We start from the raw sequence: 18,716 nt of genomic DNA, 5'->3' as shown, positions 1-18,716 counted from the left end.
TGCTATCAATAATAAAATTTGATGTTTCCGAAGCGAAGCGAGGGCGGGTCGCTATCAATAATAAAATTTCATGTTTCCGAAGCGAAGTAAGGGTGGGTCGCTAGTTCATAATATTATTATTTTAAAATAGAAAACATAGTGTAACGTCATTAAGTATTTTAAGTTAATAGTTTTTTATGTGCTTAAAATACCTAAAATACCATACACATAAAAAAAAACTAAAATTTGCTAAGAGTACACCAGACCTTCAAGCTAATAAGTATAACTGATACAAGCCACGATAAGTATTAAGTGTACCGATAGATTTTTCTGTAGCTTGTTAACCTATTAGCATTTGTGAAAATGCACTTAATATGTATTAAGATGAAAGAAAATTATTGGGATTGGTTTCGATGTTTCTTCTCCTCCAAAAGTCCACTAAAAGCTTAGTAAATTCCCTCAATTTTATTGAGAAGCTGCATCATTTCATAATTGTTTTACTTTTATTTAAAATCATATTTATGGGCTATGTTCCTTTTGCCTCTTTAATAAACCAGTAAGACGTAACTGACGTAAGTAACACAAGCAAAAATCAAATAAATATCAACAACGTGGTGTCTACAATAATGTATTATTTGCACTAGGTCTATGATTATTTGTCCAATAACTACATAATAATAAGTTAATAAATATGATTTGTTAAACTACCGCGAAACTCACAATAATGCATTATAAATTGCAGTGGTGTTTTAAAATTAAGAAGTTCCTGGTCTGCTTTGAGTAGTTCTCTATTCACGTTCTCACTACCATTTAGGTATTTAGTTCATAATTGAAATAATTGTAAGTACCATGTAATTATGACTGAAGAAAATGAAAAAAACGTCGAAAATTCTTCATCTGCTAAAACTGTAAAGTTCGAGGAATTATTTCCTCAGATTACTCTTTTTGACATATCTATAGACACTGGATTGCAAGATAATGAAGGAAATATTTTGCCAAGACCCTACACAAAAAGCCAAATGCGTAAGTGGCTTAAAAAGGTTAAATGGGAAAATCATAAAGCTGAAAAACGTGCTAGAGAAAAAAAGAGAGCAAAGGAAAGAAGAAGAAAAGCTCAGGCGGCTAATATTGACATAGGACCAAGTCGTAAAGCATTGAAAAAAATGAAAGAAAAACATAAGAAACATGGTGGTATAATTATTGATTTAAGTTTCGGTCATTTAATGATTGAAAAAGATAGGTTTAAAGTGATCAAACAAATCCTGCGATGTTATTCCATAAACAGACGGTCAGAACAACCACTGCATTTTCACATAACTAGTTTTGGTGAGAAATCTAGAAATGATATGTCTAGACACAATGGCTATGAAAACTGGGATGTAAGAATTTTTATTTTTGTATTTATTTAAATAATGTCCTTTTTAAACAATAAATGCTAAATTTTGAAAAAGTGCATTAGTCCTTAATATGAAACTAAATAATACGAAAACAGCATTTTTAGATTTTTCTAAATAGACAAACATTCATATTTCATGCACTTATATTTATATACTATTTATAGTATAAATCGAAATACTCATTTTGTGCATTAGTATACATGAGTATTAATTTTTCATTTAATGCTCTAATGGAAAATTGTTCATAAATATACTGCTACTAATAGCGAGATGAGGACTGGCAGCCTGACCTGAAGTGCAACACAGAGTGAAGAGGAGATAACTTGTAAGGGCCCTATCTATCAGCAGGGTGCCCTAGGACTACAATAACAACAACTACTAAAGTTTCATCTACTCACTTTAATATATATTTGTTGTATTGTTTGAAAATAACTTATATGTATATGTTTACAGGTAGACATTATATCCTGCCTAAAGTAAAGAGGTTAAAAGTGTCTATATTATTAAAAAACTGCTGTTTCCATTAGAATAACAACTGCAGTTCAACCTGAAATGTATGACACATGATTGTATCAATCACTGATAAGAGGTATTTAATTTTTTCAGATTGCATTTCATGAACAACCTTATCTTGAAGTGTTCCCAAAAGAAAAACTGGTTTACTTGACAAGTGAATCTGAAAATATCATTGAGAGCTTTGATGATGATACTTATTACATAATAGGCGGGTTAGTTGATCATAATCAATATAAGGTAATGTGTGTTGGATTGTTTCAAAATTATAAATTTTAATGCTTCAACTACTAATAATAGTATTTGTAAAGTGAAAGTTTACATTTAAAAGAAACAACTATATGTATATTGTAAATGATTATTTTTTTGTATTCATTGTCAGTTGAACTTTAAAAGTAGTTTGCATTATATCTATAACTTGCGAAACTTGAAAAAAATGAAGATATTATATAAGGGATCGAAAATGGCTCTTAAAGTATATTTTATGTTCACAATAGTGACTAGTATATTTATAGTATAGTAGTCTATCTATGGTACTACATAATATATTTTTACAATCTTTGTGTGAAATTGAAATATAATATATATTTTTAATCAAGACCTAGTACAGTCATTTTTTGAATATTGATTCGAAATATCTGTTAGTAGTTTATAGCCTTGTTGATCTAGTGACCTGGTAAGGCTGGTAACCATGCCACAAGACCCGTGTACAATATTTGAGTGAAAATTAAATGTGTGCTGGGAACCCTGTTCACAAAATGGTTTTAACAAAGATATTAATTCATGAGGATCGAAAACCCGACCTTTTTTTAATGCTGGGAATCTATTTATGGATACCCAGTCAAGTGATGGAAAACCAGAGTAGTAAAGAGAGTAGTGTAGAGTTTATATTAGTTAGGATCATTAATCAATGTCATGAAGCACTACTTTTGTCTAACATACCTATTTTATTATTTATTATATTTGGTCTGAGACTGGTGGTACTGGTTATACCCATAATACAAAAAAGAACTAGCTTGGAGCCATTGTATGTAAATTCTGATAAAAAACATTTCGTTTAATTTTAAAATTCAATGGGTCTGTATTATATATTCATCAAATTAATTTTCAGGGTGTTTGTCATAATATATCTGTGGAACAAGGAATAAGGCATGGCCGTTTACCTTTAGATAAATATATTAACATGAAAACGAGAAAGGTTTTAACAATAGATCATGGTAATTAAGACTGAATTTCTTTTATCTCACATATCTCTCACTTTTTGGTGTTTTAATTGATTGAACATAGGAAAACAATTTTTTTTTATTGCTTAGATGTGTAGACGAGCTCACAGCCCACCTGGTGTAAAGTGGTTACTGGAGCCCATAGACATCTAAGACGTAAATGCGCCACCACCTTGTGATATAAGTTCTAAGGTCTCAGTATAGTTACAACGGCTACCCCACCCTTCAAACCGAAACGCATTACTGTTTCACGGCAGAAATAGGCGGGGTGGTGGTACCTACCCATGCGGACTCACAAGAGGTCCTACCACCAGTATAAGTAGCATTTTATAAGTAAGCTTCAGTGTCAGTACCTTCATGAAACTTATTCAGGGTCTGGATGTACAATACTTATTGTACTTGTATATCTATAGCACCTGTAATACAGGAGGAAATCCTAGCTTGAGGCTGTTGAATGTGGGATAGTTACTTACTTTTATTAAGCTTGATTAGCTGTCAGAGTGAACAAGAGTGTGATTGAAAATGGAGATGAATGGTAGAATAAAGTTTATTGTGGAGAACCCTATTAAAAGAAAAAGGATATGGAAGGTTGTGATGAATTAAACTTATTGCCTTCAACACGGCAACAACAATTTAATGAAAGTTACTTTTTTTTTAATTACATAATTTGCATTAAAAATTTGTTTTCAGTTTTTGAAATTATGCTCAAGATATCTGAAGGACTAACATGGCAGGAGACCCTGATAAGGGTCCTCCCGGTACGAAAAGGAGCTCACATTTGTAACGCTAGTAACTCAAATTTAAGCTTAGATTCAGAAAATGCTGTGAATTCTATATGAGTGCTGAATTGTGTAAATAAATAATAGAAATTCATTATTTAAAATAAAAAAGTAAATGAAAAGAATAATATTTTATTTTCACATCCAGGTACTCAAAACCCTAAAACCAACAAGCTACAACAATCATAAATTAGTTGACGGTGTCTCGTGATAGGCGGCTATCTTAGCTGATCATGACCGCACATGAAAACTTATTTTTAAAAGACTTATTTAAACCATATATTGTCCAGGACCATATGCAAATATAACGAATTACTCTTCAATGAATTTTGGAATTGTATATCATATGCATGTTTCTTAGTATGCTATGAGTAACGTCAAATAATAAATATATCAACCATACGAGGTAAAAACAAAAATCGTTCTCTTGTAGTTTATCATACGAAGTAGTTACTTGTAATAAAATTTATAAATAATAAATTAATTAACATTTAACAAAAATATAACATGTAGATTTTCCTAATTTAATCTATTGAAATTGACTAACCTGCATACCCGCATTTTTATTTCTAAAAGATTAATGTAATCGGCGTGAAATAAATATGTTAAGTCTACATACAAATTCACATTTAGAAATTTTTAAATTGGTACATTATATTTTTGTAGAAAAGATTGTATTAAAGGTGCCACTGTTTCTGGACTATTGAGGTGTACGTGATGCGTGCCAGGGATAAAGTGACACTCGAATTTATCATTGTTTGTTTCGATTATTTCCCGCATTTCCACAGAAAAAGCATCTGACGCATAAGGCGAGTCTATCGCTTTGATGTACAGTGTTGGAGCTTTCAGTCTCTTAATCAGAGCCTCTACAAATTTTTTGCTTTCAGGATTAAACAACGTGTACTTCAATCTGGCATCTCGCGAGATATAGTATTTATTTGGATAGCGTTTTGATTCTTTTGCCCCTCTCTTCAACAAATGCTGTACACTTTCAAGCGCAACTGACTTTGTTGTTCCTAAGTGCCATAGCTTTGTTATTTCTTCTAACGTGTAAGACGGTGGTTCTTCTTCTAAGCGTGTTTGTGCGAAAAGGCTCTTCTCCAAAATTTTTGGATATTTGTCAACCACTAAATGTAAATCGTAGTCGTCGTAAATAAGGCTGTCTATTGCAATATAAATGTCGACATCGTCAGGGCACACGCTCGCGTAACGCATACCCGCTATAGAGCCCATAGAGTGACACAATAATGAAACCTTATCCCATTTAAAATAGTTTTTCAGGTACATGATGAGTCGTGGTAGTTCCCAAGAATAGTACTGCATACCTGTGAAGAAACGGATGTGGAAAAATTGTTATTGTCGTAATAACTAATAACAAGTCCCAAATATTATAAAAACTGTTTAAAATTCAATCAAATAGGGTGAAGAATTAAAATTTATTTTTATTATAATCGAAAAATAATGACCACGCATTCGGTTTTTGTTCTGGATATATTGGAATTGTAATTAATAGTTCCTTACCTGGAGGGATCCAGCTAGAATATCCATGACCAGGAAAATCAAGGGCTAATATGGAGCGGTTTTTACATAACATAGGCGCAATTGGATCCCAGGTGCCTGCATTATCTTGCCATCCATGTAAAGCTAATATCGGTCTGCGTTGGTCTGTACCCCATAATTTTGCCGATAGGCGACCCCATTGCACTGGTATTTCGATTTCTTTAACAGGAATCTAAAAAATCAAAACATTAAATAAATGAGTTGTTGGTAAATGAAAAAATATTCGAAATTAATTCCATTTTCCGCGTGTATATGCTTCAATACTGCTAACTCATTCTAAAATTATATTTTACTTTATTCCATCGTTAATTAAAATTTCTTAAATGCTACTAAATTTTGTCGAAATAATTTATCAGTCCACACAGACAATAAGTAATTTATCGATCGTATTTCCAAATATTACCATTATCGAAAAAATATATTGACCTTTATTTTTATTGGTCATTAATGTTATAATTTCCGGTGATTATTGAAGAAGACGGTTCATAATACTGTACCTATTGTAGAAGAAATAATTTTAATTCAGCCTCACATACCTCATCAGTGTGTAGTTTTCTACTAATATTTCCAAATAGTGATGAAGTCGGTTTTAATTCAACCACCTTAGAGAACAAAATAGCTTGGCGTAATAAATATTTCCCCATCCTTATTTGCACTTTCAGCAGTGTCAACTCGAACCGTTTGTTACACTTTCACACCAAATTATATTAATACAAGTCGTATAATACTAGACCAGATAAGAGTAGAGTATTACATATACGAAACACGGCTTTACTACACGCTATGAGTGTTGTACAAATAGGTTATGTTTGTATGTCATTGATCCTCGACATGTTACCTAAGCTAAGCGTCACTTCTCTAAATTAACTGATAAGTGTGATCTGGTCTTAACGAACATTTCAAAAATTATGAAATATTTATTAAATTTTTACTAAATATCGCTACGATTTCGTAACCTAATAGCGAAACTGAGTAATCTATTATTCGATGACGTAATTTCAAACTAGTACGTAACTACACGCTGGCTAAACAATACAAGGCCAAATAGTTTGAAACGATACAGATTCTTTGAATGCGGACGTTTAATCTAAAATTATCAAAAATTACAATTCAGCTTGAAATACGTAATTATATATTTGTAAAAAAACTTTTTACCTACTGCTATTCGAATTCAATTCATATATACTTGTAGAAGCTACAGTCTCGCGTGCGGCGTTTGGCGTTAGTTCATTTCTGTTATTTAATTACGTTTAGTATTGTTGATGTGTGACCTTCTTTCTATTAGGTCAATGTTAGGGAGACATGTCTTGCAAACTCAGCTTTTTTTTTTTTTATTGCTTAGACGTGTGGACGAGCTCACAGCCCACCTGGTGTTAAGCGGTTACCGGAGCCCAACCAAGACATCTACAATGTAAATGGGCCACACACCTTGAGATATAAGTTCTAAGGTCTCAAGTATAGTTACAACGGCTGCCCTGCCCTTCAAACCGAAACGCATTACTGCTTCACGGCAGAAATAGGCAGGGTGGTGGTACCTACCCGCGCGGACTCACAAGAGGTCCTACCACCAGTAATTACGCAAATTAAAATTATGCAGGTTTGATTTTTATTACACGATGGTATTCCTTCACCGTAGAAGTAGTCAATCGTGAACATTTATTGAGTACGTATTTCATTAGAAAACTTGGTACCCGCCTGGGATTCGAACATCAGTGCATCGCTCAACACGAATGCACCGGACGTCTTATCCTTTAGGCCACGACGACTTTAAACCTTTTATCTTGTATGTTCATGTTATCATGTAATGTATGCAACATGTTATATGCTTAACAAAACTGAAATCTTTTTTATAGGTGTCTTTAATCAATAATAATAAATAAATACAGTAAAATAAAATAATATTATTTTTCTTAACTAATATTCCAGAAATTCGTTTACACTGCGTGGTTATAATTCAAATTTACAGTTTGTGAAATAATCGATAGCTTCTTTTGTTATATTTTTGAGATCTTCCATTTGGCCTGCGAATTTCATTAGTGGGCATTCCATGACAATGTGGCGCACAGTTTGTTCTGGGCATCCGCATTCACAGCTTTCGTTTTCCGAATATATATATTTTTTGCAATACCAACTAGATTCGCTATTATTTATATTTTATGATTCATTTAATTATTTTATACTGACTCTATTTTTTATATCTCTCTCTCTTTCCAATTGGTCTCTCATTACTGAGGATCGTGACTCCGTTTGAGTCCGTCTACTAGCTGTCTCTATCGATCCCGTTCCTGTAGCTTGGTGGAGTGCGTCGCTGACAGGTATTTTTAGTTCCTCCGCTATTTGGTCCGACCATCGTTTGGGACCTCTAACCCCTAGGCCCTTTTCCCTCGATTTTCCCGATTTATAAATTTTTATTTTTATATAATCGTTATTAATACAAACACAAAAAGAAAAGAAAATGAAATGCGTTCCTACCGGGTAGGTGCTCATAAGACTTCTCTCTTTTTTCTTTCTTTTTTCCAAATTAACATTTAAATGAAATTAAATTTAGCGAAATTCTGATTAAGTCAATATTCTTACTGAATCTCGGGTTCATTATTTTATAGTTCTACCCTTTCGTAACCTTTACAGTTTTTGTGGTCATGGATGACTGAAGTTTTTGCAGGAATGCTTAAGCGACGAAGGGAAGATCTTCCACCGAGCGGGTCATATTGCTCGGTAGACCGACGGTCCGAATGTTGTTGTTCGGAACTTATATGTGCACGCTTATGTTGAAAATGTCGTAAGCGAGATTCAGGCATCTGTCAATTATCTTGTATTGTGTGATGGCTACTCGCCACATCAGTCCCCTCCGAGACCGATGGTCGTGTCATTAAATTAGCGTTGTCCGTGCTGATATTAGCTTACAAGTGCCAGTGCTGCTCGAAGTCTGCGGTAAGTCGAGACTGAGCTTGAATGCTGCGTCAGTACCGCGAGTAGTCCATGTATGCAGAGCTGCCACGCCGGAGATGTGTGACCCCAAGCGTTGATGATCCGGTTGTGGGCTGCGATGGACTGTAGTGGCGTGATGAGGCAGTGAAGACTCGTGCCGTAGGACTAGGAAGCGCGGCGAGTCAGCTGCGATGGTCCTGTTGAGGCTGCGATGCTGGCTTGCGGTGGGACGACTGTTGATGACTTTTTTTTATCTGCGAGAATGCAGGAATGGCGGTAACCGAAGTTCTTGATCCGCTGATGATGAAGTGTGAAGGCTGTAATTGTTCCGTCGCAGGTTACCAGTGTGGGATATTTAACGACAAAGGAAAGATCTTCCACCGAGCGGGTACGACGTTCGGTAGACCGACGGTCCGAATGTTGTTTTTTTTTCCTAGCTAAGCTGGTAGCCTTGAGAAGCTATTCCAGCGTAACCTTAACTACCTTAACTAGTAGGTGAGCTCACGGGGCTCAAACCTGACGACATTGCTAACACGAACCCTAGCAAGAGCCGTGCTTCGTAGAATCTACTACTGGATCGGAAACGCGACCCACTGAGAAGATCCGGCGGGAAACTCAGTGGGCTATGTCTGAGGGTTAATTTACCTACTCGTCGAGCCCTTCGTCGCAAGCGACGGGTTCGACGAGAACGGTGACCGGTGCTTGAGGTACCTAAAAGCAGCGTTAGTGGATCGGGAGGATCCGAGATGACGTGTTTTAGGCGACGTCGACTGCTTCCCATTCTTTCCGCAGGATCGAGAATGCGAATGTTGTTCGGACTTGTATGCATATATACACTTATGTTGATAATGTCGTAAGTGAGATTCAGGTATCTGTCAATTATCTTGTATTGTGTGATGGCTACCCGCCACATGTTATTTTGTTCTATGTACAGCAGGGGGATTGGGCAAGTCTAGGCTTATGTGATGTCAGTGATATTTTTAATCCATAAATATCTAACGAAAGTGAATAAAAGCCATTTAAAAGAATTGTAAACATTTATTTGCTTCTAAAACTTTCATCCATGCTTATTTCTATCACAAATGTAAGGTTATTGAATACACATTTCGAATTTCGAATGACTCTTAATTTATTCATGTTGCTCCCGTCAATAATCCTTGTACTCTTACTCAAAGAATAATTCAGTCGAAATGCAGTCGAGTAAAAATCAAGGAATTTTTTTATTTCAATTCTTATCTTACGTAAAATGTACATTTTATATCACATTCTTTATAGATCTCATACTTCACTAATAGTCTTGAAACAGTAAATTACCTCAAAATAACTTAAAATTAATACAAAATCCGTGTCGTTGTTCAGGGAAATACGTAATATATATTGTTTCAAGCATTAATTCATGCTGGAATTCATGAGCAATCTACATGATTCACTTTTGTTGGAAGACAGAAATCCATAAATTGTTACTAAGCGCATAAAGTGAGCGGTATCGTGGGGTCAGTTAATCCTTGTCGTAGAGCAGCTAATAGCGGGTGCGGCATGCAGGAGCACCGCCCGCGCCAGTCGTCCAGATCGAGAGCCCACAGCGCCGCGCCCCGCAGGCCACCACGCGACACCCACGTCCCCACTCGGTGGACGTCCTCGACACTTAAGTACGAAGCCCACTGTCTGTCGTGAACGGCGAATGTGCCATCACGTGTATGAGTATCTTTCCATTCACCAGAACGTATACCTTCACAAATCTAAAAAGTAAATTTCCTTTTTAACGCATTGGCAAGATAAATGATGATTAATACATCAATAATGGTCATTCTTGAATATTTATCCCGAGGGTTATTGTCAAAACGTAGTCAATAAAAACTGCAGACTTAAAAGGAATGCCAAATTTATGCATATAATAAAATACATGATGCGTTGAAAAAATATACTCAAATGTTTCACTTTAATAAGAAGCTCACCTATGAAATTAATTTGATTTAAATGAAAATAAGACTAAATAAGAATTAAGCATAATTTTAAATTTCTGTCCAAAATGTTCGATTATGTTATTGAGTAGAATAAATGAAAATGAAGGTAAAGAATCGGTACGAATTATAGAGAAAGATAGATATTTGGTTTTTTTTAAACAGTATCGGTACATGAAGGATTCTTTGAAATTATCGTCAGAGCAATTTCAGTTTTCGCGATATTTATTCAAACGGTATAGCAACAATGGAAACCAGTATAAATATGATTTTCGAACAAAGCCATCCAATTTTTGGTATCATAACTTTGCTTTTGTCCCCAAATTTACTGTAAATAATATTAAAGTGAAATGTAAATTGAACAGAATGGAAATTGTGTAGATTCCTTCGTTTAATTACGTTTAATTCGTGCAATATTAAACCAACCTCAAAATATGCAAGGAAACCAGGTATCCCTGTGTACTTTCCAGGCTCCCCAGGCCCTGAGGCCGGGGCGCCTGCAACAGCGTTGGACGCACTTCGCAATGTGTAGGCGCGAGCGTATGCTGGTACTCCCACCACTAGCTTCTGTAGTTGTACTACACTAGTCCAATACGCTAGAGATGCATTCTGAAATCGACCGATGATTATACTATCCGCCTACGTGCACTGTCCTATTAGTAAGATAGGGATTGTAAACCTGCCCATTTATGTATCATCATAATTTCCGCTTTTGTGGCGATGCAGTCATGTGTTCAGGTTTCTTTGATCGAGAAAACGTCATATAAAGATTTTGTAGCCTCTCAGACTCAGGCTGCATCGTACACAATGCAACTGAAACTTCGACAATAGATCTCGGGCTGTTGTCTATGAGCTGCGATAACCTAACAGCAGGGGGTCGTCAGGTCGTTTACCCATCTATTACAACAAAAACACACTCAGATCCCTTGGCTTGGCGGTCTATAAAGCTAGTTTAGTAGTTTGAATACTGTGCTAAAATCATACTTTTTGAATAATTTAATGTAATTTTCAGCAAATTCAAGATGTCCGATTGGCCTGGAAATTTGCATACGTACCGATCTATACAACTTTTATCGGTGCAAGAATTTTATTACCAAGCTTTGTAATCCCAATACTTTGACATTAGGCATCGTCTGTGTAGGTTCTTTGAGAAAAAGCAGACACTAGATATAATTAAAGTGAAAAACGTATTTTCCAAATGTGGGTACTAACCATACTATTGATTCCTGCATTTTGATTGTTATCCAGTTGCATGAGATACGATGCTCGACCCGTATTCGATGCATAGAAGTCGTTAGCCGCTACAGATATCCAGTCTAATTCTGTTGATAGTATGTGGGGTTTGTATGCCAGCGCCGCTATCTCAGGATTGGCTGAGACCATAGCCGAAAACTCCAGATCGTGCTGTCGGAGTACTTTAGATAGCGTTGACAGGAGATCGGCAAAATTGTCCACGTCAGAGAAGTCTCGTGATGCATACATACATGGAGCCTAAAATAATGAAACAATTATTAGTAATCCACATTACAGCAAGATAGGTTTTGTTGATTCTCTTGTTTATTTATTAATAACTAGCTGACCCGGCAGACTTCGTAGTGCCTCAATCGATAAATAAAAGACCTAAGCTTTTGGGGGACACAAAATTGCTGTTTTATTTAATTCCGAGCATTTTCATATTTATCTACCTTTTAAACCTTCTCTGGACTTCCACAAATAATTCAAGACCAAAATTAGCCAAATCGATCCAGCCATTTTCCAGTTTTAGCGAGACTAACGAACAGCAATTCATTTTTATATTTATTAATAATAAGTCCTTAACCTGTTTACAAACTGGATACTGCCAAGCAATCTGCACTCCGTCGAAATTCCACCTATTCACGAACTTAACAACTGAGTCTATGAATATCATTCTGTTTTCAGCAGTAGAAGCCATCCGTTTCCATTTGTCGCTTTCCGAATCTACTAAACCTCCCGCACCTAATATCACTTTTACTCCGGTTTTCTTTAATTCGGTAATTTTTCCGAAAAAGTCTGAAATTCAATGATATGGAATTAGTAATCAATTATGTGTCACATCACTTTATATTTTTAATCGAAATAATTCTCACCGTTCTCGAGATCTAGTTCCGGTATTCCCGGTACTAACTTATAGGTTTCGTCGTCAAGATGTGCCCAAGCGTAAATGATGTGTGTGCACATTGATGGGTTAACTTGCTCTGGTCCAAAACTACCGCTGTCTTTCCTATAATGAAACAGTCAATGCATATAAGTAAATGCAATGGAATAAGAATAGCTTCCAGAGCATTGATCGTCTTAGGTACTGATACACTTTAATCGTATTAATTCACCTGACTCAGCTTGAATAGTGAATCCATTATTTGTTTTTGATAATTTCTGTTTCGATAATTTGTAGTTGAATTTAGGAGTTGGGATAATGATGTAATGTAAAAACTTTACCTATAGTAAGCCCAGTTTGTAAAGTAACAAGCAAGGATAGGTTTGTCGGCTTGGGTCTCTTGGTCATACTGTCCGGCTATTTTCAACTGAGCTTTAGTTCCACAACGAGCTTTCTCGGGCCAATCGCAGTGATTCTAAAATTTAATACATTGCATGATAATAAAAACATAGTTCTTAACATATTGAAAGTTGAGATAAAGGTTTGTAAATTATCACCTTATTCCAGTGTAGAGGTTCAGGGCACTGAAGTTGTATGTACGCTCCATTGATACATAAATAGTATTTCGTACAATCGGCGTTGTCTGACCTAAAAACGTTTCCTGTGCAAGATTTGCCTTCAAGGCTTGATCCCTGAAAAAAAGAGACGTTACGTTGGACTTGCTCGCGAGCGAATAAATGGCCCGCGTTATAATTTTGAAATCTTCAAGCAGATATAAAAAAACGTATTTTTTCTCTACTAAAATATTTAAAAGGTAATATTGTAAATAAATTATTTTATTTTAGATAAGGGGTTCTATAAAGCTTACAGTAATATCAACGTCCTCTGGTCTTTCTTGTGGCTTAGGTGGAGGTTTTTCCATATCAGGAGTCATATGTTCTTCATTATGGTCATGTCCGTCTTCACCATGATCGTGATTATCATGATGTTCATGATCATGATCATGATCGTGTTCAACGACTGCAACTTCAGTAGATGGTGCTTGTACTGTTAACATTTATAAGATTTTCAAAAAATTCTGGCCAATTTTACTACTGCATATTGAGTTAAGAGATTAATATTATATTTCGGACTTACTTTCTTCTAGTGGGCACGATGGAGAAGCTTCTTTCCCACGCAGTACGTGATTAATAGTTTTCAAAAGAGGCGACTTTCCACATCCACAATATTTTCCAGTGAAATCATCAAGATCTAGAGCCCACGCCATAGCACCTCCAAGTCCCATAGCCCGAACGTATTCGGCTTTATGACGTACCATGTAATCATCGTCAAATGATACCCATTGGTCTTCGAATGCAGCATAAGGACCCATTCGGCCGCCCGGGTCACGACCTACTTTCCAACCTTGCACCCTAATTCGTTCGCATATCTAGACGACAACAACAATTAAACATTAAGTTTTTTTCAGATATGCACAGTTTTTTTTTATTGCTAATGTGGGTGGACGAGCTCACAGCCCACCTGGTGTTAAGTGGTTACTGGAGACCATAGACATCTACAATGTAAACGCGCCACCCACCTTGAGATATAAGTTCTAAGGTCTCAGTATAGTTACAACGGCTGCCTCGCCCTTCAAACCGAAACGCATTACTGCTTCACGGCAGGAATAGGTAGAGTGGTGGTACCTACCCGCGCGGACTCACAAGAAGTCCTACCACCAGTAATTACGCAAATTATAATTTTACGAGTTTGATTTTTATTACACGATGTTATTCCTTCACCGTGGAAGTCAACCGTGAACGTTTGTTGAGTACGTATTTCATTAGAAAAATAGGTACCCGCCTGAGATTCGAACACCGGTGCATCGCTCAACACGAATGCACTGGACGTCTTATCCTTTAGGCCACGACGACTTCAAAGTGTTTCTTTTTAATTGAAACAAAGTTTACCTCATAGAAAGATAAAAATCCTCGAGCTCTAGTTTCATCTCCAGCTTCTCCGCCAGCGTAGGCTTCAGCTCCGAGACCAGTTCCAACGCCCTCTACTAATGAAAACGATTGCCCGTAGAATGGAATTCCCATAACCAGTTTCTCTTTATCGGCTCCTTTGTCTATCCAATAATTAACTGTGTAGTTCTAGAAAGTAATTCGAAAATGGTAAATAGCAGTTTATTTCGCTCGTGTGGTTAGTATTGAGTTTTTTACTTACTACATTCAAAGTATCATCAATTTCGTCTTCTTGAGCGTACATGGGAGCTAAGTGACCTGTCTTTTTATCCCATTGTCCGTGGTAGTCGTACGCCATCAAAGAAATCCAATCTAGGTTTCTCGACAGCGTTGGTATATCATATCCTATTGAAATCATCATCATTAAAACGTGATCATAATGTGTTTGAACAACATATTAGGACAAGTCAAACAACAAAAACGTAAGAGAGAGAGAGAGAGTATTCTTTATTGTACACCAAAAAACAAATAAACAGTACGATACATTAAACACAAAAAAGTACAATTGGCGGTCTTATCGCTAAGAGCGATCTCTTCCAGACAACCATCAGGTGGACAAGAATCATTTGGAAACGAACTATGCGCGGTGTACTATTCCAGTGAAATACATATACATATATGTACACATACATATACACATACATATCTCCGTAAATATACATACAATTAATACACAAAGTATTATAATGTAATAATAATTATTAAAAATAAAAAAATAATTAAATTTGCTTCTTTTCACATAAATAAGAAAACGTGGCATATTATTAAAACACAATTTTCTTGTTGGTGGTTAAAATATGATTAAAGTTTATATAGTTTATTCGTTTATATGTTCTATACACTGAGAGTAATTTACCTGCGTCGATAACGCGTTTACTTCCAGAAACGCCAGCGGAAAGGAGAAGACCTCGGGGACCAAACGCAGCTCTTAATTCTTTTACAAGATTAGCGAATCCTTGTTTGTCTGAACTTGGGCCCTTTTCACAATTTACCTGAAATATTATTTACTATAAAGTATGGTCCCAAAAAAGTTACATATGAATATCAATGTTGCCAAGAGTTACTCACTTGCCAACATTTTGGATATTCCCAGTCTAGATCTAAGCCATCGAATTCATACTGTTCAATAAAGTCTATGGCGTGTACAATAAACTTTCTACGAGCAGATACACTGTTTACTAATCTCGAGTATTTGTCACTTGCTGAATCGTCCCATCCACCCAAACCGAGAACAACTTTAACACCATTGCTCTTCAAGGAAGCTACTTTCTCGTAGAATTCTGAAAAAAGTTCATAATCCTTGAGTCCTTTTATCAAATACTGTGTAAAATTTTGTGTAAAGTAAGAATAAATACCATATTTGCTATTAAGCTAACCAAACTGATTACAGTACACCGATTAGGCGCCACTTTTAACTACTAAATCTAGTGATCAATATAATAAAAGTGTTATTGACTTACTGTTTTCGACATCCAACCAAATGTCATGAGGCTTTATAACTAAGCGGGTTGTATCGAGGACAGCAAACGCGTATACGATGTGTGTACAAAGAGAAGGATCTATGTTGCTAGGAGTGAATTTACCAGATCCAGGCCTAAAAAAATAAGTATTTCAAATAAATATATTCCATGTCCAACCGTATTATGCGTGCCTGTCGTTTAAAAAATCCGTAGATTCGAGGATGGGCAGGCCTCAGCGTTCTACGTGTCACATGTACTTAAAGAAAAATGTCTGTGTCTACGAGTTTTCATGGTGCTTATATGCACCTATGTTCTTAATAGATTCATTTTATAATAAAGCTCGGACACTGTATGACTGTGGTATATCGATAAATCGTGAAAGCTGGTGCAGCACTTTTTAATTATCTTTCCTCAGTTATTATTCTCCCAGAACTAGCTTTTGCCACAACGATTTATACGTGAACATACAGACTGGGCCACTATTTCGATGAAGAGTCGATCTGGCGCAGTACGACAAGAATTTGGACTTGCTCCTTACTCCGGTGCTAGCATATGTTGTGCTAACAATCCTTTCACCCGACTACGGACAGAGAGAGATCTTACCTGTACCAAGCCCAGTTTGTATAGTAGCACACAACCCTGTAACGCTCTTCAACGAACGGAGCTACGGTAGTTGACGGTTTCTTAGTTGTTTGTATTGCCATAGTTGTTTGCATTGGATCTCTCATTGGCTTGGAAGTTGGTCTTGAATGAACGGGTCTCACTTCAATATCGTCAGAGTCATCAATATCGTTTGGAGGTTCTAACAATGGAGGTTCTGTTACTATAGGATCGTCATGGATTTCTTGATCAAGGAAACCTTTTTTAATCGCGTTTATTAAGGGATGCTTGCCTTGTCCGCACCTTTAAATAGAAAATGATAAATCACAAATTTGTTTACACACTTTAGTCATTTACGTAAAAACCAAATGCTTTACCTATTCCTAAAGTCATCAAGATCTAAAGCCCAGACCATGCCACCAGCAAGGTTAAGGGATTTGATGAAATTAATTTTCTGCTTAATTATGTCGGTGTCGTCAAATGAGACCCATTGATCGCCTTTGTAGGCGTATGGTCCCATTCGTTGTAGCGGATCTTTGACAACTGTCCATCCGTCGTACCTGATTCGATCGCATATCTGTAATAATGTGAACATTGTTTGTTTCATTGACCGTAAAAATGCTTTGTTTAAGTCTATTTTGTCTATGACAAAAATATACAGAACATTTTAAGCCTCTGTTGGTATAAAACATCTTCTAGAGCCCCATAGACCACGTCATGATATTGCAGGTCTGGAACACGAGATTGTGACTTACAGTGCACCATAACCTACTGCTAGTGATCACGCAAAATTATAAATTACGAAAGTTCCATTCGAGTCTGTTATAATTTAAATTGGATGTGAACGCTAGAGTACTAAAGTATTATTTACCTCATAGTAAGATAAGAATCCTTTGGCTCTTGTGTATTCACCCTCCGCTCCGCCGGTCGAGGCTGGGGCATTCAAACCGTGTATCCCTCTGTTTTCTATAGTGAACGTTTGCCCGTACATCGGCATACCCATAACCAATTTAGAAGCTGGAGCCCCTTTTTTCATCCAATAATGCATTGTATAATTCTGTGAAAATAATATTACCGCTATAATATCTGCGACAGTGCGAGAAGAAAATCCAACTAATACTGAGCGAGGTCACTAAGCCAAGCGAGAGTGTTAGTAGTTATAAGGAGGAAGAGTAATAAAAAAAAAAAAGTCCAATTTCTGTTAAATTAAAAAAATAAACGCCTACGTATTTGGCATTTGGGTAAGTCACTCTGACTACTGTCTCACGGTGTTCTGGATCGATCACGACTCAAATTAGTATCTTTACTATATGTATATGAGGTCTGCTATAACAAAGCAGCAAATCCAAGTCTGAGGCCCTCGAATACTTCACACATACATTAATCATAAAGTTTTCATGCTAGTTGTTTGTTTAATGAAAAGTACTTATTCTATTTTACAAAATCTTCAACTTACGGCATTGAAGTAAGTTTTGTCGTCGTCAGGGTGATAGTACAAGGGCGCCACGTGTCCTGTCTGTTTGTCCCATTGTCCGTGGTAGTCGTACGTCATAACAGCAATCCAGTCAAGATGTCTTGCCAATACTGGGACATCGTAACCGGCGTCTATAACCATTTTGCTAGGTGATACAGCGGCCGATAGCAGCAAGCCTCTAGGCTTGAAAACTGCTGAGAGCTCTCGAACTAAGTCAGCGAATGCTTCCTTGTCCGAATCAGGGCCTAGAGAACAGTCAACCTAGAAAAAGAACGACATGAATGATTAAAACTAGCTGTAAGTTTTCTTATTAGCGATTTCTAGAAATACGAGTCCTAGATTCTCTTTTATTATATACTTGAACTTGTTTTGCGAGATTATATATTCTTATATATATATACTTATTTATATATTATATACTTGTCATACAATTTTTACACATATAATACTCTTTAAATACACACTTTTTTAATCAGTAATATATCTTCTCCTGCTCTTGTCTATTTGGGTAGCAAAGCACACAAGAGTTGCCAATTAATGTCATTAAAAGTCAATGAAGCGGAAATTTTCATATTATTATATAGCGAGTATTTTCATATTCCAGAAGCTTTATTCCAGAAGCGCATCTACTAATTTCGAACACAAATCGCAATTACCTGCCAGCACTTAGGATACTCCCAGTCGAGGTCCAGTCCGTCGAATCCGTACTGCTCAACGAAT

General features: G+C 36.3%; 2 protein-coding genes across 3 annotated transcripts; one reads left to right on the top strand and one right to left on the bottom strand.

Annotated features, from left to right (window-relative positions):
* The first annotated feature begins 271 nt into the window (after positions 1-271).
* LOC101735637 (tRNA methyltransferase 10 homolog A) lies at positions 272-4,019 on the top strand. 2 transcript variants are annotated; one of them, XM_038013404.2, is made up of 4 exons: positions 281-1,358; positions 1,983-2,129; positions 3,001-3,106; positions 3,803-4,019. In XM_038013404.2, exons 1-4 carry the CDS (start codon positions 837-839, stop codon positions 3,949-3,951), a joined length of 924 nt encoding a protein of 307 aa, XP_037869332.1. In that variant the 5' UTR covers positions 281-836; the 3' UTR covers positions 3,952-4,019. The 2 variants fall into 2 exon arrangements, with proteins under 2 accessions (XP_062526645.1, XP_037869332.1); XM_062670661.1 differs by having other exon boundaries at positions 272-1,358; positions 1,983-2,104; positions 3,001-4,019.
* Positions 4,008-6,672, bottom strand: LOC101743166 (probable serine hydrolase). The gene is made up of 3 exons (XM_004924810.5): positions 5,988-6,672; positions 5,413-5,623; positions 4,008-5,216 (listed from the first exon to the last, which is right to left on the bottom strand). The coding sequence occupies exons 1-3, from the start codon at positions 6,093-6,095 to the stop codon at positions 4,531-4,533; spliced, it is 1,005 nt and encodes a 334-aa protein (XP_004924867.1). The 5' UTR covers positions 6,096-6,672; the 3' UTR covers positions 4,008-4,530.
* Between the last annotated feature and the right edge of the window lie 12,044 nt (positions 6,673-18,716).

The sequence above is a fragment of the Bombyx mori genome, chromosome 10, assembly GCF_030269925.1.
Source record: "Bombyx mori chromosome 10, ASM3026992v2".
Lineage (NCBI taxonomy): Eukaryota > Metazoa > Arthropoda > Insecta > Lepidoptera > Bombycidae > Bombyx > Bombyx mori.
The sequence above is the reverse complement of the archived record's forward strand: the minus strand, read 5'-3'. Positions and strand labels throughout refer to the sequence as shown.

Excerpts from the sequence above, each read along its gene's own strand:
- LOC101735637 (XM_038013404.2), top strand. The coding sequence starts at position 837 with ATGACTGAAGAAAATGAAAAAAACGTCGAAAATTCTTCATCTGCTAAA. Across the intron at positions 2,130-3,000 it reads TTGATCATAATCAATATAAG|GGTGTTTGTCATAATATATC; the intron begins GTAATGTGTGTT and ends ATTAATTTTCAG. Across the intron at positions 3,107-3,802 it reads GGTTTTAACAATAGATCATG|TTTTTGAAATTATGCTCAAG; the intron begins GTAATTAAGACT and ends ATTTGTTTTCAG.
- LOC101743166 (XM_004924810.5), bottom strand. The coding sequence starts at position 6,095 with ATGGGGAAATATTTATTACGCCAAGCTATTTTGTTCTCTAAGGTGGTT. Across the intron at positions 5,624-5,987 it reads GAAAACTACACACTGATGAG|ATTCCTGTTAAAGAAATCGA; the intron begins GTATGTGAGGCT and ends TTGATTTTTTAG. Across the intron at positions 5,217-5,412 it reads TTCTAGCTGGATCCCTCCAG|GTATGCAGTACTATTCTTGG; the intron begins GTAAGGAACTAT and ends GTTTCTTCACAG.